Below are 25923 nucleotides of genomic sequence, written 5' to 3' on the forward strand. Positions count from 1 at the left end.
AAAAAAAAAAAAAAAAAAAAAAGAGGAATTGCAAAGCATTCACAACAACATGCCAACACTAACTTATTCTGAAGTGATACTAAGCTGAGGTGGATATCAAGGCAATACTTTTCAAAATTCCCTATATCAAACAGCATCAATATCCCACCATCTCTACCCTGTATTAGGACTTTAGCCCCCCCCCCCCCCCCCCCTTCGTGCCCCTTGGTCCTAGGGAGGCGTGGTCCCTGGCAGCTTAAAAGAAGTAACAGACTGGCAGGACACAAACTGCCAGGCAGGAAAAAAGGGGAGGAACAGGTCAAGCGTGTGCCTACTGACCGCAGTTTGAACTCTGATACAGAGTATCCATTAAGTGTTAATGCCAACACAACAACAGTAATTACTTATGTATGTAAAGTGGCAATAATAATACAGATCGTTTTCTTCCATCTCCTGTAACTTAATAATTGCTGGGGCATTTGTTGTGGAATACTTCTGGCTAAGACTCATATTTTTGCATATTTAAAAAAAAAAAAAAAAAATCACTTCTGAGGCAGGAAGGGTACCGTATACAGAAAAGACTTTCTAGAGGGATTTCTGCATTACCTTCAGCCAACATATTTTATCAATCAAATATCTAAGACTCAAATATTACACTGGTATACAGCACAAAATTATGTTTAAGCAGAATATTAAGATTTTTTTTTTTTTTTAATATTCCAACACAGATTTTAGGATCTCCCAGGATACATCGTTGGTCTTCCCAGCAGTAAATACCCCTTTGCTCAAACTCTGTGTTCATGTGTAAAAAGATACATGAAAATCCCCTTTCTGATGGACATGCATATGAACACATGCCATACAGAGCACACATATACAGCTGTACAAACATGGCATTGGATTTCCTCATGTCCTGTATCCCCTGGAGTGATGGACAACTGTGTGGATTAAAAACAAAATGGGGCAGTGGGCAATTGGAAAGGTGGAGGAGGGAGATGGGACTGCCTCCTTATCTTTGTTTGTGTGTGTTTGTGAGTGTGCGTTTAGGTATTACAGGCTGGAGGACTAGAGGGAGGAGTCACAGAGGCCTGTGAAGCAGTGGAGGGAGAGTAAGAGTAGAAATAATGGAGTGAGGGAATCGACCAGTGAGGAGGATGAAAAATACAACCAGTCAATACAGCTGGGAGTGTATCAATTATGTATGGCTTCAATTCTCTTTTTGGGTAAAAAGAGGAGGGGAATTGACTTGTTCCAAAAGTGTGCATATTTTTGTATTGCTTGTAGCTCAACTGTGGTTTTGTACATATTGTAGATCAACAAAGCCCTTTATCTTCATGGCTTTTATGCCCACAACACTTTATATATAAATATAATAATGCTGATTAAAGAACTAAAGCAATGAGAGAAATCTGATTTTGATAATACTGTGCCTGTTAATAAGCAAAGGGGGAAAAAAAAACATGTTCATTTACTTGTGCATGACTTAACAGCTTCATTTGAAAGAACAATATCAACAATATGTTTTTGTTTGCCATATATCAAGCATTGCAAATGATACCTGCTTGGCTGTCACTCCTTTCCGGATGCTATGCGCCACCTTCTTACACAAAGTAAACATGTTAAGATGGATATTGACAATATGATGTTAACGTCCCATGCTCTTCTCCTGACCCTTTACTGTCTTTTTTTCACTTATCTTCCCATCTCCTCCCTCACTCTTTTCCCCATCTTGAACCCACTCTTCCACGCTCCAGTGTTCACTCTCCTTTGCCGCTCCCAGTCGAGGTGGCCTCTTTGCTCAGTAATTCAGTCAGGAGGCTAAAAGGAGGAAATTACATCCATGCTGCCTGACCACTTTGAACTCTCAGCCCCCCTCTACCATGCCTGTTCACTGGCAACTGGTTTAAAGGCCCACACTGACATTTAAGAGATGGATACAGGGAGCTGTGAAAGCGCCTAAGAATATTTTGGAGTGTGCATGTGTGAGTGTGTGTACTCTTGCAAAGACAGATATGGCACACTGACTTACAGTGATGACACATTCTGGTTTTGCATACTTCAATTAGATTTAACCATATTTTAGTATTGCAGCTCTAAAGGTCTATTTTTGATACTTCAGTGCAGGCTGAAGTGATGCATGCTTGTGTCTTATTATTCTGTATATGTATGTCATAGGGGATTAAGTTCTTCTGCATTATACTGTAAATGAAGGCTGTAAATTAGTGGATTTCATATTTACAGTGCACATGTCTGACACATTGTATTCATAAATGGTAACACTAAGACACTTATTCACTAAGAAACAGACTTCATGGATGACACTAATGCTAATGCTATAGGTTATCTGGAAAAGCAGCCATGTAAACCAATGATATGAACTCAACAGGGTATTAGAAAAACTGTAGTTCATTCTAGTAAAAAGACTAAAGTTGTGAACAATTCAGATCAAGTGTACTTAAAGTGATATACAACAAACTTGTTTCAGCGAGTAATAATTTTTCAACATTTGACTCCTACATTTAACAGCCACCTTCTCTTCCTTCTTTATCACTCTATATATCTCCAGCTCAGTCCATACAATATTAAAATGACATTCACAACTGAACGTTTTTGATGGATTTTCTTGCCTGTCAATTTACCTACTTTAGGTTATTTTTACCCGCCTATCTGGACTGCTTGTCTATGTGACATTATTCATATTTGTCGCTTCACTGTACCTCTTTGTCTTTCAATCTATCTCTGGCCTGTCTAAGTCCAACTTGTCTGAGTGCCTCTCAGTGGGATGCCAGATTGTCAATGCAGCCAGTAATGAGGTGTATGCTTCAGTCAGCATGTGAGGAGTTAATAAGGAAGCAGCAAAGGCCATCACACATCAACAACCATGAGTGTGTGTGTGTGTGTGTGTGTGTGTGTGTCTGTGAGTGTGTGCGTGTGTGCATGTGTGCGGGGGGGGGGGGGGGGGGGGGGGGGGGTGTGTGTATGGGGAGGGTGTGAAGGCAAGAGAGCCTCCTTGGCACACTTACGGCTGTCTGTCGACCGACGGGGGTATTGATTTGGAGGGGAAAAGCAGACAGAAATGAATTCTGATCCACAGAGGTACTCCACAGTGCATGTCTGAGTGTGTTAGATTTTGTGTGTGTGTGTGTGTGTGTGTGTGTGTGTGTGTGTGTGTGTGTGTGTGTGTGTGTGTGTGTGCGCCTGTGTGTGCAACAGTGTGTATGTGTGCATGCGTGTGAGCATGTTTGTTCTCTTTGTCTCAGCATTTCTCCCAGTGTACATGATGTACATACAAATGAAGGGTTTGGTTACACCCCACTGCTCTCAGGGCTGTTGCTTGTGCACAAGTGTAAGCTTCTGTGCGTGTGCGTCTGTGTGTGTTTGTGCCCAAATGAATGTTAGGGAGGGAGGCATTGATAACTAGGCTCAGGTGGTAAAGGATAGTAACCCCATCCAGTGCTTGTGTATGCATACACATGTGTGTGTGTGTGTGTGTGTGTGTGTGTGTGTGTGTGTGTGTGTGTAGCTTTGTTGTGCAGGCATATTTACCTAGATATATGCACACACATATGTATGGCGTATTTAATTAAACAAAACACTCCTCAACTGGACTTCATATGTTCGAGTATTACTGAGGCTGAGAGACTTCCTCAGACCCAATAATGGTGCTTATGATTGAATCCAATTCTATAAAATAAACACAGACACAAAGATTATGGGGAAAATGCTTCTGTAGCAGAGAAAATGATCAGATTTGCCTATAAAGAAACTCTGTGGTGAGAAGGAGAAAGAAAGCAGTGAGTGATCTTCGCTAGTGTGTCTGAAAGTGCTTGGGTGTTTTTGTTTGGCAGAAAAGGAAGGGGAGGAAAAAAAAAAAAAAAAATCAACATAATGAGACCAAACTGCTTTTGTGTCTCACTCTCTTCGTCTTTCTTCTCTCTCCACCCTCTGTCTCCTTCTCCCTCCCATCCCACGATTCTTAGACAGCTGCTTCTGTGCAACCAAATTAACTGCTCCCCAGCTGCTTTTGGGAAGTGTGAAATAAATAAACGTTTTGCCTCTGAGGTATATAGTGTTTTTGGTTACACACAAAGTTTAAAACAGCTCTGGGTGCCACCTCAATTCAGTGTGCAGGTAACAAAATTTGTGATTCAATTTAGGTACCACTTCTTGTCTACCACAAGTGCTTTTTGCCCCCCCCCCCCCCCCCCCCCCCCCCCCCCCTGCTCCAAATTCCCTACAATTGCAACTATGTGACTCTGTTACCACTATGTGATCTTTCTGGCTCCAAATATGCGATTTACAAGTCAGCAAGAAGGGTAATATTTCAACAGGCTGTCAGCAGACATACTGTTTAAATCACTAGTCTTATCTTGCCTGGGCTCTTTCTAATATTTCTCCTCAAATATTGCATTACAGATAGGGCACCCATCCCTGCACATTCATCTTCCTTCTTTAGCCAAATGTGTGTCTGCACATGTATGAGCAGTCAGAGATAAACCGGCATCTGTAAGAGTTTGTCCTTGTGTGTATATGGACACGTGTGTTACACAAAGTTATTTCTGTAATATTTACTATTTGAAATGATCTTATGTGAGCAGTCTAATTTACCGTTCACCAGAAACACTGATCCAGCCCCACCAATTTAAATCCAAGTTCTTCGACATGGATTTAAAGATGACGAAGGGTAAATAAAATAGAGGATCTGGGGCACATTTGTAAGTAGTATGGCATATTTACAGATTTTCATGCATATAGACACAGTTCTTCTGTCCAATAAGAGTCTGAAATAGGATACCAGTCTTCTTTTAACATCACAAACAGACTGTCACACATAAACACACATCTGCAAATGTAAACCCACACTGTACAATACTACATCCATCACTTGGGCACAGACTGACAGTTTTGTCAAAGTGAGCCGCAGGGGTTAGGAGAATGGCAATGTGGGATTGAGTTCTCCCATCGGACGCTGTTCTGACAGGAGAGGGGGGAAAAAAAAGGGGAAGAAGAGAAGAGAGGGAGAAATGAAGTAGGAAAACTCAGGGAATGTGTTACACAACCTTAGCAAACAGAATGAAAGAAAGAGAAGAAAGGGTTGAGCTGCCATGGGTAGCCCATCAAAAAAGAAAAAGAAGCTCTCCTGCTGTAGCCTGTTTACTAAGACTGGCCTTGTGAAGGACAGACAAAGAGCATATTGCAGGCCTGGCAGCATGGCCAAATCACTCAGTAAAAGGAACACACACACACACACACACACACACACGCACGCACGCACGCACGCACGCACGCTCTCCTCAGCTACTACGTCAAACTGCGGCAAATTAACAGAGCCAAACAGCAACACATGTACTCAATGACAAATGCATGTAAGATGCATGTGTGTGCACACACGCACTTTTCACCCCTTACAGAGCAGCTGGTAGTGTTGAGAAAAAGAAAAAAAAAAAAAAAGAAGCACAGAGGTGTCTGCCTTTCTCAAGTAATAAAGCTCAGTCTACACAGTCAGCCTGAGACCTCTATATCCGCATCTTTACAACAGTGCAGGGGACAGAACCTGCTGGTATCCAGTCATGTGTGGGCTCACTTTCAAAACCATACACAATACACTGCACTTGATGGATACTAAGAAAAAAGGCAACCAAGAGATTTTTTTAAAAAAAAACTGCGAAAGCGAGAGTATGCGAGACTTCTAGGCATTGCCTTCCCCAATTATAGACCAAACAATGCCACCACATTCACTCTTTGCCTGGCTCCTGACAAACCCTGTTGTGATTCCTTCAACTGGCACTCCTGTTTCTCCCTGACACTCTCTAGGCTCTAATTAGGCTTGTAAATAATTATTGCAATTAAAGCCTACAATTAGGAGGACTGAAGCACTGCCATTAGTTTCACAATAAATGTCATGAGCATTCTGCATAGGCACAGGGAGGAAACAGACAAATGCTGTGCCATTATAGAGGCAGTCAGACAGTGAGAGTGAAAGAGACAGAAAGGGTGGGGGGGTTGTATGAAGACAGTTGACACACTCACAGCTCTTAATTACAGAGCTGATTATTCTGGCGGGATTGGCGCTGGACTGTTCCTTTGGCACGCATTCTCAAAAGTGACAAAGTGCGCAGGCACATATGCACTCGTGAGTTAAAAAACAAAAAAACAAATTCAAAAATGCACATCCTTTCAAAGGGAAGTGCACTGAGACAAGAAAGAAACAGAGGCAACTTGGTCTGAAATGAGACTGAAATAGGAGGTTAATCAGAGATGAATAGTATTTGTATGAATGATTAAGGGCTTTCACCAAGCTCAAGGACAAGTTTGCTACTCAGGGGGACTTTTAGTGATGACTTTCTGCCTTCAACTGGCCTCATCTTTTCAGTGTTTACTTCTAAATATTTGCAATTAGCTGCCTTTGTAAAACACCAATTTATTCTCCTACTTAAATATGTATTTACCCTTTGTCAGCGACATAGCAAAAGTGCAGATTCCACATACATAAATTAGATTTTTTTTCTTTTTTGGTCAGGGGCTACTTTGTGGAAGCGAAAGGGAGCTGTAGACAGAAACAGAGGTGTCAGGGTCTCTAAGGATGAGGTACCCTTATTATCTCGTATTATGTCACAGGGCCGTTGAAAGCTGCCTGCAGAGGAGTTGGGGTGGGCGACAGCCATGAGCATTAAGCTGGAACTGAGAGACGTACAAACATACATGATCACAAAGCAATACACAACCCTGACATAGGTGTGCGCATGTCTTGAAGTGTACTCATTTGGAGACCATTTCACCTCAAACAGGGGTCAAGCTACACAGTACTGTATGTTTCTTTGTACTGACCTCCACTGACACAGCAGGAGCTGAGATGTCAAGGTGGGAGAGGGGAAAATGGGAAGGAGCGCAGGCTGGGGCGCACCAGTGCACGGGCTTCTATTAATTAACAGCTTGATGGGGGCTGACAGGACGTGTGCTGCTATCAAATAATGAGGTTAGAATTGGCCAATGGTTCCAGGGCACAAAACCTGATTAACACTAATCCTAGCTTAAGTCAATTAACAATGCCTGCTCAGGGACTAATGCAAATGAGGTGCCTTTGTTAGGTGGGCTAGTGCAAAGGGAGCAAACATGGCTTGACATTCAGACATGTAAAACATCTCTAGATCATAGTAAAAAGGGTGATGAACATATATAGGCGTCATGAGAAAGAAGTGGCCAGTATGTAGGGGTGTCCTTACCCCGGGATGGGATCATTGAATGTTCTCTGAAAAAGTAATTTAAGCCAGACAACTTTCACTACACTTGCAGTGTCATGAAGGTAACAAATCATCACACTGTCAAGCGAGAGACAGGACTAGAGAAAGTCTGTACAGGATGCAGTGAAAATTAAAATTAGAGCTTGACTGACTCGGATACTCTGAGGCTGACACCACTTTATAGGAATTAAAAAAAGATCATGTTTATGTATACTTACTTTAAGGAACTACATAGGTTAGTACTGAAAAGCAAAACTGATTCAATTATTGTTTACTTTTCACTGATGTATTTAAATAGTAGCTTCAACTATAAATATCGCTTGAGTCTGTGCTTACTGCTCAACCATCAGCACATACGCTCTGCTGTATGTGCTGCAGACAACATTGAAGCCATGTTTAAATTAGTCCCAAGTATCTTTGTTACAGACAGCATATAGACAGAATCCCAATATATCCATGTATCAGTCAGGCTCCGAATAAATGACTTCATTGCTTTTACTGTGGTTTATGGTGGCAGAAATTCAGAAATTATGATTAATGTGCAAACAGCACATAATAGCACTCACTTAAGGCAGCTGTCACTAAGATGTAACAACACACACACACAACACACACACAGATGGACACATACCAAAACAAATCTTCAGATCAAGGGAGTTTGACAAGTGGGCAGACAATATTGAAACTAGTTTCTTCAGAATGAAAAACTAAATGGCATCATCAATAACATTGGATGTCTGTATTGACAGGGGAATTTATCCTAATTTGTCCAGGTGTCAATATCAAGTGAAGCTGTCAGGGAAGCAGCTAAGAATCTAAACTCAAGCTTCTGAGCTGCAGCTCCAGGCCCCTCTTCAAACTGCAGAGCACCTGGGTAAGTAAGCGGTCATGCGATTAATTTGCTGGCCCTTACTCCAATGGCTGCCAAACTGATCCCGCTGTTGTGCTTACATCCCAGATAAAACATGGTGGCCAATCCATCAAGGCCAGCATCTGCTGTCTGCCTGATAGCAAGATGTCCCAAAGATGTCTGATGAAAAACAGACACTTGTAAACTATAGCCATAGTTCCCCCATCATCATCCTTGAGGGTGCAATCAAATGTAGATATGTAGTCTATATGATGGCATATTGCAATTTGCTCATACATGATAGAAAACATTTGTTCATGGTATAAACTTCATGGTTGTCAAAAGTATGAGGCACCTCTTTTTTTTGGTAGATTTCTTTATAAAACAGACCTCATTTAACCTCGGTGGAGTCAAATTGGGTGCAGTACATCTTTTTTTTTTTTCTTTTTAAACTTACATTCATGTAGCTCAAATGCTAACCACATGCAACTGGGGAATTAGGCAACATTCAGGAATTTTGAGGGAAATATATTCTTATACCCTACGGGACTCAGAAATAAGTTGCACATTGAGAGGTAGCAGAGGAGAATAGTCAGCATTCTGCTTTCTGAAACTCAACTGTCTTCAAATGTGACTGACGAAAGACTCGTGAAGGAGTGAGATGACTGTGGAACTTTAGAGCAACGATAACTGAATTCAGCACATTCAACTGATTGATATTCCCAGAAGCAACCTCTTCACTGTCCTCAGTGCTGTAATAGCATATAGTTAAGTTATTGGGACTCTGAGTGTCACTGATAGACAGATTGGGGACGCGGAAAAAAAAATGATTTAAAGGTCAAGAGTCAAACCCCTGGTTCATATTCTTGCAGCTGTGTGCTAGGCAGAATGCCCTGGGGCAAACACAGGGTCAAGGGACCATGTGCAAGGCAACACTTGCTGAGGTGGAGAAACCTTTTTTGATACTTAGTCCTGACAGAAGGGCGGTCTGAAATAACCTCAGTAAAGTGATAATCTCATGTCGTTTATGGTCTCTATTGTTTTGGCTTTTTTACCTGAACTTTTGCAAGGTTTTGCTTTCCCATTAGAACATTCATGGAAAGAGACACACACACTCACACACACACACACACACAAAAATGCAACAACAACAACAAAAAATAAGAAAACACATATTTACTTAAAAGATAATCCTAGTTTATTTCAACATTTATTATCTTATGCTCTCTTTGTCCTCCCCACTTGTGTTGTAGAGACTTAGGGAAACAAAAAGCATGTACAGTTAAGCTAGAAGCACTCCCTGCAGTGTTTCATATATGTTTCATATATATTTCCTATATATATATATATATATATATATATATTATGAAATATATATATATATTTGTTTATATGAATAATTTTAAATATATGCATTTGAGTCTGCAAAAAGTGAGACAGCAAACCTAGGAAACAAAAGGCTGTTGGACAATACTGCTGCCCGTCACTTTCAATTTTGTGGAAGCTGCATCTATAGTACAACAAATGTGGAATGCTTTACAAGCTACAGTGCGTTCCATGTCTATTTACACACATGCGTGCCACACACTAAGTCCTCTTCAATAATGAGCCAGTAGCATGTCAATTAATCTAACCTTGGGTGAGGAGTGAATGAATCCTATTTACTCCTGTCGTTATAACCACTGAACCCATTTCCACCTAATCTAACCATACCAGCCAAACAAAGGTTCCAGGGAGGCAGAGGAAACAGAAAACTAGGGGGGAGGAAGTGGAGGAGGTTGGTGTTAGAACAGGTTGCAAGTAGACCTCCTACAAAAAAAGGTTTTTTTTTTTAAAAAAAAAAGAAAGAATTCATGCATGGATTTTAAATTTCACAGCTGAGTACCTGGAGGAAATTGCCAGGCCTGGAAAAGAGGTCTTCTTTTCTTTTTGATAATCTGTGAACTGTAATGTTGCTGTTCCATATATGAAGCTGGCTAAGGGAGGAAGGATGGAATAGAAGGATTGGAGGCTGAGGGGGTTTAATGTTTGCTAAAGAGCCAAGAGTGTATTGGAGAGTGACAGCAGCACATGGCTGAACGCCTCTATAGGGGATGACTGTGTGTCTGCCCATGAAAGACGAGTCTGTTTTACAAGCCAGCTCAGTATCCCTCAGTTGGTCATGCTAGCAGGAATTTCACACTTATCCTTATAAAGAGCTAGCAATTAGAGGGACACTATTTCATTGGAAACACTAAGTCTTTTAAGGTCTATTATGCGCCATTGTGTGCCGTAGCCATAAAACGTTACAAAAACCATTGAGCTCCATTACAAAGTCAACACCTGCCTCTTTTCTTGGGATTAATTACAGCAAGATAAAAAAGTAACCACTTTAGTTTTTGTTTGTCTGAGTTTCCTTTCTTTTCTTTTCTTTTTTTTTTTTTTTTTAAAAAAGGTATTTTCAAAAACCTTTTTTTTTTCCAGACAGAACTAAAGCCACGCCACAGGTATCACTTCAAAACCCTTTCAGATGATAAATCTTGATTATTCTCCATGAATAATACATTATAGCCTGGCTGCTGACCAAAGCAACTGAAATAATACAGTCACTGATTCTCAACCGTATGTGATGAGTGCTTGCCCTGCTGCTGAGTGCCAACAGCCATAACAGCACAATACACCACAAAAGACATGAAAAGGAGTCATACAAATGTTGATACTCTAGGGCCTATAAGACCCTACCCATACTGAAGTAGCTGTCACCATTTATCCCAGTATGCTGCATTGTGTTGATAAACCAACAACAAAAAGGGAAAAAAAAGGCAGCTTGGGGTCTTCTATGGGCCGCAGTGTCATGTGCGCTTGAATGTTCTTCCATACGTCTAAACTCCCAAAAGCAGTACACTAAAAAAAAAAAAAAAGAAAAACTGCAGACATACATACACTAAAACAAACCTGCCCAGTGTGGTAAAAAACAAAACAAAACAAAAGAACAAAAAAAAAGCTGAGGCCGGTTTACATTGTTAAGCATACAAATCCTGAGAAAAGAAACACTGAAATCATACAGGAAAAAAAGGAGGAGTTAGCAATGAAAGAAAGACAGAGAAAAGCTCTTTTCACACATATACTGAAGCCTTGAACTTTTCTAGACATTACCCACAGGAGGTGCACGTTAGAATGCAAATGAATCAGTTGAATCAGGCATAAAAGGGTCTTTACCCTGTCAGCTCCCAGCACAAAGTCCATATAATATCTGACTGAGCCATGTGAGAATAGAGCATTTAGTTCTCTGCAGATTCTCTCATGTGTCCCACTCCTGCATGCTTTGCCCAGGAAATCAGGCTGACTAGCTCCAGTAATGAAAAATGCATCTTAAATGAAGAGCTATATGTGATACAGAGTAACAGCCAATTCTCCTGATAATATCCAAAGTTCATCTATCATCATCATCATCATGAAAATCCATCAGCAGTTTTTACTTAAAACCCAAATAAGCAGCCAGCTTACACCTATTTAAGCCTCCATACATTGGCTTCCAGTATGTACAGTACAAGAATTCATTTTAAGATCTTATTAAGGTTACTTTATGGCCCGTGCGTGGACTCAGAACCTCAGGCAGAGGAATTTTATCCGTTGTGAAGGTGCAGGTGAAAACTAGAAGGGACAGTCGTCCACATTCAGAGCCACATTCCAGCTATGGAATTGGCTGTCTGAGGAAATCGGATCAGGTAAGCCACTACGCTAATAAACAAAACCAAACCGACGACAACGGCAGATACAAAACAATGAATTTGCATGAGCTGGGAAAACCACTATCAATCTGATTCCAGAATCTGGAGAGACTGTTATGATACTGGAGTATTATTAGAGGCATATTTGGTTGTATGTAAAGCATTACTATTAAAGAATAATCCTTGCACAACCCTGTGTGCTTTGTAAACGCAGAGGAAGATGTGATATTCACTATAAAATGTACAACTTTTGATAAAATATATTCAGAGGTGTCGCAGGAATGAAAGATATTTATGAGCCAATTCATGTGACACATCAAGCCAGAAAAAGTAGAGGATGTGTCTAGGAGGCAGCTCAGTCGAATCTCCCAAAACAGCAATGACCTTTTTCTCAACTGTGCTTGCCAGTGGCACTGCTGCCCAGCAAAGACCCAAAATTTCGGGATTATTGGTATAAATATAGAAACAGTCGTGCACACACGCTCATGCAGCATGACTCAAACATGTGATCCGGCGGAAATCCATACGATAAATCTGCTGAATCACGGGATACACAAGGAAAATTGTAGAACACAAACTTCAAAGTGAGCACGAATAAAATTAAGAGTTTGTTATTTGATTAAATTAGCATGTCTTGAGATTCAAAAGAGGCGCCATAGTAGATACACACAGACAACTCCTGAGATGAAAACCTGCTGTTATGTATTTCAGGACTATCGGTAATGATACAATACCCTATAGGAGGGTGCACACACATACACACACACGGACACACACACACACACACACACACACACACAGCCCAGGGAGTAGAGAAAGCCAGTGAGCCAGGTCTTTTCATCAGTTCCACTGCACTGCCTTGCATTGGGCCAATCTCACCACATCATTAATATGGTGAATGCTATTGTCACTGCATCTACAAAACAAAAGCACGGTTTAACATGGCAGCACAATGGATCAAATATGAAAAAGGGAGCTATTAAATATGTTAGGTGAGTGAATGATGGTGTCTTGTGTGAGAGTGTGACAAAGAAACAAATGAAAACTAGAGAAAAGAGAAAGTTTACTGGAATATAACTTGGGGAAGGTTGTGTGTAAGTCAGACTGAAGATGCACATGCAATACTGTAGGTGTAATCTATAGGCTATAGAGAATGGAGTCTCCAAAGCCTTATGGAGATGCCATTACAATTTTCCAGTGTTTTTAATGATAAGGAGAGCCAGTGCATTATCACTAGACCTATGTAAATCACCACTAAAGTAGTATGCGTTTTGTTTGTGTGACAGAATGTGTGTCCCTGTAGGTGCCTCTCTGCATGTTTGTATTCACAGAGGCTTTGCACATCCCACAAGTCTTAGCCACAACACACAGAAAGGTGTGAGGACAGGGGAGGGAGAGAGAAAGAGAGCGAGCGAGCCCAAATTCTGGAGCACAGCCTTGCTGAGCAAATTTTACTCTCGCTCTCCCAATTTCTGTCTGTCTGTCTCCCTCTTGAATGTCTGCCTCTCACATGCTCTCTCTGTTCCCTCTATTTTCCACCGTGCCAAACACAGAGGACTTCTTTGTTATTCAGAGTAGGAAATGCAACTGGAGCCAAATCTGCCTTGGTTTCCGTTTGATATCATCCCCCCTTTGTTCCTGCCGTCTCCCATCACCATGTGCTTGGCCACAGACAGCATCGGTCAGACACATGGGAACAAGCAGAGCTTAGACAAGATAGATCTCGTGATGTCCTGGATGTGTGACTACAAGTGTAGTTCGAGGTGACATTTAAGCTTATGATGAGATAAAGGTCAAATAGATGTTTTCCACTGAATACTAGCGTGAAAGGGCTGGCTTCACAGTGTTGTGTACTGTACAGTGGATAGTGCTTACAGCCTGCTTTAAATAAATATTCTCTGAAAGCATTTTTAATTCTCTAGTCATCCCTCTGATCAGAGAGAAATCGGGAGAGACAGAACACACTCAAATGTGAATTGAAAACAAGTACAGGCTTGGGATATTCAAAAACACATTCAAAACCTGCCCAGAGCTCCTGCACATCTTCAAGCTGCTTTGCAACCCACTGTTTCTAGCAAATCGGACAAATTTATGAAAAACAGCTGAATGGTGCATCGGGTCACATGCACATCCAGAACACGGAGGGGTGTCTTTCAACATGCGTGGCAACATCCCTAAAGTGGTTGAACATGCTTCAGTAAGTGTGTGCGTGTCTGTCTGCTTCGATCCTCCCCAACCCTTAGAGAGAAAGACAGAGGCGTCTCTACACTGAATACTAATATTCACCAAAATCACTTCTCATTCAGATGACTAGCAGTTATGAGCTCAACATCAAAAGCTTCTTTCATCTGCAGAATAAGTGAGAATAAAGGATTTAGTAAATACGGGGAAGAGACTTTAGAAACAGTACAAACACTTCTTTACTTATGCAATCCCTTGCTACAGAGTCATCAGTTCACTGTCTGATACCTGCATCTCATGTTTATGCATGAGATTATCAGATTCCATTTTTTAATAAATATGTATGGATTGTAGATATGTATATTAACAAAGATAAAAAGTAGTTGCACAATTAAATCATTCCATTTTCAGATGCTCATCACTAACTGGACCCTTGTTATTCCACGACAAATTAAGTAGATAAAAGACTTGGAGGTGATTCCAAACATTGAGCTTGCATTTGGTAGCTGTTCAGAAGAACTCTCGGAACGAGTTCCAAGAAATGTTGATTCAAATGAGTGACATCACCAATAGGCTGACAAACCAAAAGAAATCTTTCAGAGAGACAGCAAAAGCTTCAGGAATGGCCAAATCAACAATCTGGTAGAAACATTCACAAACAAGCAGCAACTGAAGGAACGGTAGAGCGTTTCAAAGAAGGAAACGCAGCACTTGGGGATCTCCACTGCTTCTAAATTTTAAGGAGCCACAGACTGCAAAGGATTTTCACCCAAGTATTAAAAACAATCCTATTTCAAATGATGTTAGTTGTCTAATTAAATTTGAGGCTCTGAAAGGGAGGCATTATGTATTGTTGTAATTCCTAAACGCAGTACTAATGCAGTACTTTTGTTAAACCCTTAGAATTAAAGCTTAAAGTCTGCACTCCAATTGCAATGATTTTTTTTTTTTTTTTGTAAATCCAGAGTGTTGGTGTGCAAAATATTTGCGGACATGACTGTAGTAAGCCATACAAAGAAACTGAGTGGTTACTGGTGAAGCAATCTGATTTTAGCTTTACTGTTATTCTCACAGCAGAAACTAGAACTGAGCAACTTCTCAAGTGTTTGTTTTCAAATAAAAAGAAAGTATAAGTCATGTGCTGAAGGGCAAAACACAAAGTTTTCTATTTACTCCTCCTTTTTCCCGTCTTTGGACTGGACGTTGTTTCAAAATGACTTTCACACGCTATCCTTCCACCATGGCTTCAACCCATAAGCTAAGGCTAGCCAGTTGTTCAGTGTGTTAAAAGAAGAGATAAGAGGAGAGGACGGCAATCTATCACCTCACACTGACAGGCCTTGCACGTTGTCGCTCTCTAGGGCTGCTACGCTGCCACGCTCCCCTGCAGCTGCTCCTCTTCTCCTCTCCTCTCCTCCTGTCACTTCTCCTCCTGTTGTCATCTCTTTTCTAACAAACCATGTTTTCCTCTCCTTTGAAACTCCTCCCCTCTACTCTGCCCTTGTGTCTCCCCTTTACCCTTTTGTCCTCTCACTTCTTCCACCTATTTAGTTTGTCAGTTGCATTGATGGCTATCGGCTGCTGCCCACCCAGGCTGCAATGCTGTGTTGCTTCATTAGAAGTGTGAAAAGATGACCTTGCACTCTGTCTCCCTTTTTCTTTACTCTAAGTCATACACTCCTCCAGCTGTCCCTTTTCCATCATCACTTTTCTCCCATCCTCTGCCTCAAGCAGCCAGTCAACCTGCCAGTCTCTCCATTTCTTTTTTTTTTCCACTCTCATTCTACCTTATCTTTTCCTTGTCTCTCCATTTCTTTTCCCCTGCCCTCATTGTTCTCCTTCATTATCAAAGCCTGTCACAATGTCCCCTGCTGTGCCACCCAGGTTATTTATAGCTAACAGTAGGTGGCGGATTGGTGATGGTGAGAGGTGGGCCATCTTGTGCCCTGCTGGAGCTCACACATTCACACAATATTCCTGACATTTAGAGCATATGCATAAAGGCACATTAAAACCCATCCATTCTTCTGTATGGATGCTTGTGAAATTACGAACCACGGGTTTTCAAGATTGCAGCTTTCCAACACCTACCTGTCTCTCAGACATGACGTAGACGTAGTTGCGGTCAAGAGAGAAGGCCATATCTCTGAGGACAGGACTGCCGTCCTTGATAACCGAGATGGTTTCATACTGAACGCCACCGTGAGGGGGCCCATCAACACGAATCTGACAAAAAACAAAACACAAACAGGTCAGCTATTACTATTTATATCAATATGACAGCAGGAATAGCAAAACCAGTTGAAAAATGATTGACAGGAATGACAAACATGATTCACATAATTTTTGAAACACTGAAATGATTTAGCTGCTTGGACATTCGGATACATGGGGATTCTCCTCAAGGTCTGTTTTCACTATAAAAGACTGAAGAACTGAATCTGTCAAAAGTAATCATGTTCATTTTTATTCAAACTTTTTATAATTGCCAATAAATTTGTGACAAACCCTAATATTTTTATAGTATGAGGTAATGCAAGTTCTCCATAAGTTAATTGTAGGATGGGGTTATAAAAAGAGTGCAGAAATATTTGTGGATCTTTGTGAAACCTGAGCTCTGTTTTGGTTCCCCCCCCCCCCCCGGGTGAATGATGGATTTTCTCAGTAAAGCTTTGAACTTGAGGCCAAGACCACCTTACTGCAAAAGCAATGGAAAAGCATTCAAATGAATTATATTTTAGGCATGAATGAAGAAGAAACACGGCTAACATGTTAGCCGTGTTTCTTCTTCATTCATTAGTTTCTGTTGGCCAGATATGAACAGAACTGCAAATCTTGAGGGGCAGCATGGGTTATCTAATGCTGAGTGGGGGTTTTCCGATTCTGGGCTGGAGAGATGCCTCTGTGATGTCACATATCACTAGGCCCTCCTCCAACCATGAAAGCTGATGGCTCTATCATCTGTCCATCCTTGCCTACCTCCATTCACCCGAATATTCATCTGTCTATTCAGACAACGACAGCACCAAAGAGCAGTCGGGCTCACAGAGGGAAAAGTCAAGGTCATGTGTCTGTCAAAACAAGATCTACAGCGAAGGGAGGGGGGAGGTTGGGGGCATGTGAGAAAATGTGTGCACACACAAACTGTTGTGTATGAATGTGTGAGCAAGACCTTGTGTCAAACTGCTGGATGATCAAGTAAGAGAAATGTGATTTAAGTTCACACAAAGTCCCTTGAGCTTTCCCTTCAAAGCTTGAGGGTTAGTTGGGTACACGACAGCAGGCACCATAGTTAAGGAACAAAGCTCAAAGTGGTTAAGCCTTCCATGGCTGACCTACATCTGACCTTGGCAGACTAATCCAAACACTGAAAACAGGACATATGTGAAAACCATATGTAGGAGGAGAAAGGCAGGATGTGGGGGCCGTGCCAGTCTTCATCTGGTTACTGACACTGCAGTGTGGAGGGAGACCTCAGCAAATATGCTCATCCATAAAGCATGTCGGCGCATGGCCAGACCAGCGCTGTTCTGTTCACTACTGTGTCAGTGTGGGTGTTGTGTGAGTGCATTTGTGTGCGTGCACCCGTAGGAGCAGTCTGTCACGCTGTGATATGTGTCCTAGCAGGCTGCCACTAGGGATCACAAGATAACCCGACCTTCCCGCTGCAGGCCTGCAGTTCATCTGAATCAGATCGCTATCACACAGTCTCTCACCACTGTCCAGGGGCTTTTAAATTAACATTTGGCCAGAAAGACACTCACACACACAGATGTCTACGAGTGTGTAAGGAAAAAAAAACCTCTCTCTCTCTACTCGGACACTTTGTTAAAAGAACAAACACACTAGGCCCAACAACTACATGACAGAGCTGCTCTGTTAAGACAAAAATCTTTTTTTTTCCCCTGTTCACTATCAAAAACAACTATTTAGCATGATTATCCAACAGGAAAAATATAGTGGCTATCAGCAACTGGTTGAGTCTATCGTAGGCAGTTCTTTTCTTCCCCATTTCATTTTGATTATTTAGCAGTCTACTTAAGAAATAAACTTGTTAAATAATTAACTTAAATAATTAAGTTCAGTTGCTGAATTGCCATAAAGCCATAAAAACTGCATCTCTTTCACTTGTGTGAACTACAGTTGAGAACTGTAGTAGACTCAACATATAGTGCAGTGTCTGCACTTCATTCACACTGTTGTAAATATGTTGGTAATTGGCATTTACAGTGAATGTTTGAAGAAATTTTACATATCATCCAATCCTATTACCCGTTTACTTTAAAAACATCACAAATTATAGTTATTTATTAAAGATTTTGACTAAGTAAATAAATATGTACTGAAGTGAACATGCCACAGCCCGTGGGGGAGTGAGTCTGGGCTCTTAAAGCGCAGCAAAAGCCACCCACTATAAAAAGAAAAGTGTGCTGCATTTATGTCACAAGACATAATGAGAGCATCACAGCAAAACAGGATAAAGTACAATAATCTTTTTTTCCCCCTACAGTAGCTGTAAATCTTGCAATAACTGTTACATTAACACATATATAGACACAAATATGTAGGCGCATTGTTAGAAAGTGTAAAAAATATGTGAACTGGGTTAGTTAAACAGAAGTACTTTCCAGGGCAGGCTCACCTCTGGGTGGGCGAATGAGAGAGAGAAAAAAAAAAGAGAGAAAATGAAAATCCTGAGCAAGTAAATGGAGGCACTAGTGCTTAGTGGACCAAAAATAATTCTGTCAAAGACTCCCTCTCTTTACCACACTCCCACACTATCATTCTACCAGTCAACAAAATGTACCACCTGAGTAAGCGACTCTCATGCTCAAAACATCCTTTCCCCAGCATCGCTTTACTTCAACATTTAGCTTGCTCTCTTAGGTACTTAAATCTATCCCATTTTTGCACTGTATGACCTTGCATTATTTATCAGCCTGGGTGAAAAGGCTGCAAACAAGGTGGATTTATAACCCCAAGTGCCTCTGACAATATTACTGCCCCTCTATTTTAAGACTGCCCATCCATGGAAACAACCCCTGATACCCTAGAGAGCTTTCCTTTGGTTTGGCCTAACATGGTTCCCTTTTCAACACCACAACCATTAGCTAGCCCCTCTCTATCACCAGCATTGGAGATCTGCAACTGAGTTTAGTGGAGTAAAGGGGGAAAAAGTGAAGATGGATGAGATTGTTGAAAAACAGTAGACATTTTCCCCTTAGGGGCACCATGGGCAACTTTTTTTGTTGAAGAGAAAAACAGTGCTGCCATGAACGATGAAAAAAATATGATCACGGTGAAAAGATGAAAACAGGCATCATCAAAAGCCTGAAGCACACAGACGGTTGCAATACTTAAAAATCCAAACCCCCTCTTTAAAACTATTATGAGGCAATTTTTGAATTGTAAAGGATTAAATATACCTAGTTTTTATATTACATTTTTCTTGGTAAATTGTCAGCTAAAAACTTAATGTAACCCAAATTAATGTGTTAAATCTCAAATACTTCAATATGAACTTCTGAGATTGACGGGTAGCCAACATCCAGGCTGCCATAACCTACCAAAAAAAAAAAAAAAAGAACAAATTAAATAAATCAGTCTTGTTTTTATTTACAAACTTTACGTCACAACACCTAGTCAGCATTAAGCGAGTAGCGGCTGGGGGTGGAGAGTGGGGCTGGCGTGGTTGGCCAGCAGGGAAGCCATGGCAGAGGCATCAGAGGCCTCCCCTTGTGGCTACAAGGCCCTGTGCCAGTGGGGTGCTTTTGATCAGACCATGTAAGCACCCTGGAAAAACGTTTGAAGATTGACCAAACTCCAATTCAAATTGCCCTTCTCCCTTTTTCTCTGTCCTGTTCTCTCGTTTTCTCTCTCTCTGTCTCTCCCTTCCTGGTTTCACTGGTTTTGAACACCGTGCCAAACACCGGATCCCCAACTGCGAGAGTCCATGTGAAGCAATTTGCTTGAGTGCCGAATAAATCCTGCGTAAAAGTGCATCAAATGTGTGTTTGCAGCGTGTTGTGGACGCTGCTGCTCAGGAGCAAAAAGAATTAGAAACGACAAACAAAAAAAAAAAAAAAAAACTGCCATTCTTTCAATAAATAATGCTATAAAATGTGCAAAGAGACAAAAAGGTTTTGATTTGCTCTCGAAATTCCAGCCAGGAAGTGACATGAGATATAACATTATGCATATGTGTGCAGATCGGTGCCGTTTTAGAGTTTGCCTCCTTCCAAATGTTTGTTCAACAGCAGATGCTCAATTTCTAAAGAATGTTTCCCCTTTAATAGTCCAGCTGCTAACCATTACCTGAGAGCTGTTTTCTTTTTAAATATGTGCAGAAATCTTATTCTCAAACCTTAGCCTTGAGGGAGGTTAGTGTTCTGAAACAAGATAACCATGTGTACAGGTCGCAGCCAAGTCCAATACAGATCCACAGGGTGTACATTATTTTACCACCGCGTTTCTGCTGGCAGAACAGAATGGAACCCACACATGAGAACCTTTACCAAACCACAGTGTACACCAACACCTTGTAGCAGGATAGAATTAAGTCATATGGTAGGTCTTCCACCTACACCTTGTACCAGAATAGAGAGTTGATTTCTAGGAGATTACGCTCTTATGGCTGAATCTCAAAGAGAGAGAGAAAGAGAGTCCCTGAGTAACCTATCTGGCAGCTATCTTCTGCATCTGTGCTAATCCAGTTCAGTAGTCTTGAGTGTTGAAGTGATAGGCATTGCCTTTATCTGCTTGATCCCACACACTGGATTAGATTCTGCAAAAGTACACCGCTGCACACTTTCACACGCTGTCTCAACAGACAGAGACGCCACACGAGCGGCTCTGCTTAAGAAAATTGTACTCATTTTCAGCTGGGGTCATATACAGTTTAAAGACACACACAAAAAAATAATCTGACAGTGATCATGATGAACATTATCTAATCAAATCCAAATTATCTGATTGAACCAATGGCAGCCTCCCAAATAGCCTTGAATGTGATGTTGAGATTGCATGGATCATATGACAGGTGATATACTGCTGACAGCATTTTAAGCACCACTGATGCTTATCAGGATGCATCCATGATTTGAAAAGCTTTTGGCCAGGTGCTCTTACGCCATCAGGTTCTGCATCACAAGCACATTTTTAAGAAAGAAAAAGACACTTTTCACAAGCTCATAATTTGTCTTTTACTTTAAAAACCCCTCGAAACTCAGGACAATATTAGGGGAGTGCCCAAAAAAACAAACAAAAAAAAACCTGTGCATTAATTTTAACACTTCAGACCTTCTTGATGTGATCCCTACACACATGTGTTTATGTATGCCTTTCATATCTCTAGTATGTACATAGAGTATTTTGCACAGAAGTGAGAAAGATGGGTATCAGTGGAGTGTGAGGTGTGCTGACAGATCCACCTTCTGGGGATGGGTCACCTGTTCTCATTTACAGAGTACTGATTACAGCATTTTTCTCAACAATGCTAAAGTCTCAAAATTATGCATAAGGTGTTCTTTTGCATCTGTAGTGTGACACACTGGGTTAAAGCAGTAATCAGGCTGATTCATGGAAACAAAGTGAACAAGCAAAGCTCCCAAACAGGACATGAACCATGGCTGGCAAACTTGTGACTTACTGTACCACCATCTCCCAACCTTGCAACACAGACTTTTCCACTCTTCAAAGGGGGACTGTTATCTCTGAATCCAATGCTGTCTGGTGGTATACATCTGATATGCCAGCAGCTTCTGACAGAACGTCAGAATTTGACGCCTTGGGATGTGTTGATATGGACATGTACTAGATGAAGTCAGCCCCTTCAGGCATGAGTTGGGGGATCAGTGTGAGTGGACTGGTGGTATGAGTCACACTGGGGGGGAAAGAAATTATAATAATAGCCAACACACCAGAAGTAAAATTCCAGCAAGAGACAAATTGATCCTGATTTTCAGGTTATCAGTAAAACAGAGGAGCAGCTACATGATTACTATACCTTGGACCTTGGGTAGTTCTTAAAGGAAGATATAGTGAAGGAGAAGACACACACACACACACACACACACACACACACACACACACACACACACACACACACACACACACACACACACACACACACACACACACACACAAATAAGCTGGTTATGTTCGACAGCTTGCAGAATCCTGTGTACCAACGAGGCTCACTATGCCTATTTTCATGTCTGTCCTGGAAACCCAGCTTGAAATGTAGCAGACTGCTATTGTATTTCTCTACTTCAGGTGGAATGGGTTCAGGCTATTCAGCTGCCTGTGTGTGAGCCCCCCCCCCCCTTTTTTTTTCTCTCTCCTCTCCTTATTCTGCACACTGGGAGAAAACATGGAGCCTCTCTCCGCCTTGATAACGCATCTAATCCATCACCAGTGTCAGGCTGAAGAATTCTGGTGTCAGTAGCGAGCAGCGTGTAGAAATGCCCTGTGTATATGTGTGAGATGACTCCCAAAAGCCCAGTATGCCGTCTCTTTTGTTCCTGTTCCTGTTGTACAATATAAGCTCCCATAAGGCTTATGTTAGCCTGTGTCAGTTCCCATCGGATAGGCTTGGGCTGGAGAGACCACATGTTGGTGAGGAGGAAAACACAAGGAAAGACAGAAAGAGGGTGAAGAGGGGAAAGGAAGGGAAAATTACAGACAATTACAGAGTTCAGAGAAAAGATAAGCAATAAGATCTTTTTTTTTTTTTTAAAGTTGCATAGGAATGGAATGGGAAAGATGAAAATAGCCATTGGCATTAGGATAACCACAAGAGACATCACTCTTTTTGTAAGTGGAATTCTTTCCCCACCTGGCTCATATGGTGGCAGTATATCAGCTAAAGTGACCTAAGCCTTTAGTTAATACAAGGGGCAATTACTTCACATTTTTTGGCAGGGCACCATAAAGCCTATTGATTTGGCTCTCTGCCCCATGAACGAAGCAGTTAACTCTCTCCTCTACGGCATCTTTTCTCACCATTCAAGTGACCAGTTTTTGTTTTTTGTTTTTTTTAGTTTCATTACATATCAGCGAGTATCACTAGGAAACATTCTATTAAATTGACTACCAGTGACCAATGCTGCAATTTGCCCTCTGGATAATAGCTATATATCCAACACTCATTCAATAAAGTTTTAGCTCTGCAATATTGCCATCTCTCTCAGTCCCATAACTCACAACCCAAAACATGATTATATCAGCACTTTCTTCTGTTTGCCCCCGAGTGCAAATAGAAACCAGAGACCACGGCATGCATTAGGGGTCTGTGGTGGGATGAGATCAGGCTTCAACTCTAATCAGCCCAAACACATATTAAGCACAGCAGCACAATGTCAGGCCTATATTTAGCACCACATTAAAACAGCCATCACGCTGCTGATGGACACAGTCCAGAAAGGTTCACAAAGAGCAAAAACAGAGGGATGTAGTGGGAGGGATTTTCTGCTTGGCCCTTATAATTTGGGTTTGGATTTGGGTTTGCCAGTACGATGAAGCTATTGTTCCCATTTGCATGTAGAAAACATTTTTCTAACAACTAAATCTGCACATCAACCCTGGTGATGACAACGACTCAGTCCTATAGCTTTACATCTGATATATATGCAAAACATCATGTTTACATAACTATACAGAAGCCCACACACAATTCCAAGTTATGAGCACAAAACAGCAACTACCTCTTCACCAAAGCCTGTCTTCTAATAAGGAATCCTTCTCTCCAGGGACTTTTTTTTTTAAAGATGGAGCTTTGAACGCTGCAATGTACATGTTGAAAGAACAAAGAAAAGCTATACCCATTTTATGTGAGTAGATAAGCAAGGGACAAAACAAACACAAAACTATTAGATGCAGTACACACAGCTACTGATGGTTAGACATAAGTTATTAGAGGAATGTCAAACAGACCGAACCACAAGAAAATATCGCTCCTCCTGCTTTATCCCTCGGCGTACTTCAAAGTAGATCACAAAGATATGTGAATCAAGAAGTAGCTCAGAAAAGGTTCAGGTGAGGGGCAAATTAGCTGAAATTGTTTCAATTTCTCCCGCTGGATTTGTAAGATTTAAATGTGGGACAAGACTGGCAGGTAGATGTGATACTTGGAAATTATAGCCAGTGGGATCTGCACAAAAAAAAAAAAATCACTTCAACCGAGACTATATTTTTTTACACTTGCAATGTGTGTAAGCTTGAATAATCTCCCTATATGTTTCATGGTGTGATTTATATTACTGAGATGTACTTGTTAGTGGTAAGTGCACATGCGTTTGATGAGTGCATTATACTGTGATAAGGCGCTGACACTCCATGAAGTCTTCATTAGGGCCACATTATTGCAGGCTTTCTTTGACATGTGTTGGACCTATTATAGATAGGCATGTGGCATGTAATGAGACAAGTGTGAAGGGGCCTAAGGATAAGTGGAGAACATGAATGAGGAGAGAAAACGTATATACCAGAAAAATGAGGAAGACAAGACAGAAAATTATACCTAGTAGCTGGATAATGTAGAAATAGTGGTCTGCAAGATCCATATTTTTTTGTTGATTTTTTGGCACCATCCTTGAACATTATTGTACAGCAAATACCATATGTAATTTTTCTCAGATCTCTTAACAAAAAAAATTTTTTTTTTTTGCAAGTTATTGATATCATATAATTGTCATAGTTTTTGCCATTTTTTGAGGAAAAGAAATGATGGGTATGCTCCAAAGAACACCATCCCCACAGTCAAGCATGAAGGTGGAAACATTGTGCTTTGGGGCTGTTTATCTGCTAAGGGTAAAGGAAGACTTCCCAGCATTGAGGGGCCAATGTGAGGGGCCATTTGCTGTAAAATCTTGGACGAGAACCTCCTTCCCTCAGCGAGAACACTGAAGATGGGTCATGGATGGGTCTTCCAGCATGACAATGACTCAAAACCTACTGCCAAGGCAACAAAAGAGTGGCTAAAGAAGAAGCCCATTAAAGGTCATGGAGTGGCTTCAGTCTCCAAGCCTCAATAGAAAATCTGTGGTGGGAGCTGAAGCTTCGATTTGCCAAGTGGCAGCCAACAAACCTAAAGGATTTAGAGAGTTTCTGTAAAGAGGTTAGGGCCAAAATCCCAGCTGAGACGTGTGCAAACATGATGACCAAATACTAGAAACATCTTCCAGCTGTGCTTGCCAACAAGAGTTTCTTCACCAAGTACTACGTCATGTTTTGCTTTATATAATTTGTTTTTTCTGGATTTCTGGTTGATATTCTGTCTCCCTCCATTAAAATGAAAGTACAATAAAAACTAAAGACCGTTCATTTCTTTGGAAGTGAGCAAACATGCAAATACAGAGGGGCATCAAATAATTATTTCCCCCAGATACAGATTCTGTAACATCATTCTCCTGCTAACACTATTGCTGTTGCTGTCTTGGTACTTTTCATGCCACTGGCTTTAAATAATTAGAAGGTAAGAAACTGATGCAAAAATGACTGGGTGACCAAACAAGCCCATCTCATTCACACCCCATTACACCCTTCCACCCTAAATTTCAAACCATACCACGTGTAACTCTATGGAGACAGACATCACAACCTTTAACCTCTCACCTACCAACTTCCCAGCAACTCCTGAATAATTAGAGCTCCCCCTGTAAGTAGGGACCAGGGTAAGATGAACATCACTTTGTGAACCTCTAATAACCTTTGTTGTCCAACAGAAACAAAGTAGAAGGGGGAAGGGATAAGAACAAGGGGTGGACTATGAGGGGGTAAAGGGTTATCCAATCAGTCCTTTGCAGCAACACAGTGATGCTACTGATGGGTTGAGGAGGGGTTGGATTGTCTGACCCCATTCAAACTGCTCCCAAGAAAACCAGGCCAAAACCCCCGTGATGGACAAGGGTTGCCATAGTAACCTCTCTCCCCTTGGGCACAAGATCAGCAGGGAATCAACTGA

At 41.2% G+C, this 25923-nt stretch overlaps 1 protein-coding gene across 1 annotated transcript in view; it reads right to left on the reverse strand.

The window, feature by feature from the left end:
* Positions 1-25923, reverse strand: part of plxna2 (plexin A2) — a 162068-nt gene that overhangs the window by 77809 nt on the left and 58336 nt on the right. Inside the window, exon 4 of the mRNA XM_030733005.1 lies at positions 16053-16187. Coding sequence (XP_030588865.1) covers positions 16053-16187 — 135 coding nt within the window. The remainder of the gene's footprint in view (positions 1-16052; positions 16188-25923) is intronic.

Source organism: Archocentrus centrarchus, chromosome 7, assembly GCF_007364275.1.
Source record: "Archocentrus centrarchus isolate MPI-CPG fArcCen1 chromosome 7, fArcCen1, whole genome shotgun sequence".
NCBI classification, from domain to species: Eukaryota; Metazoa; Chordata; class Actinopteri; order Cichliformes; family Cichlidae; genus Archocentrus; species Archocentrus centrarchus.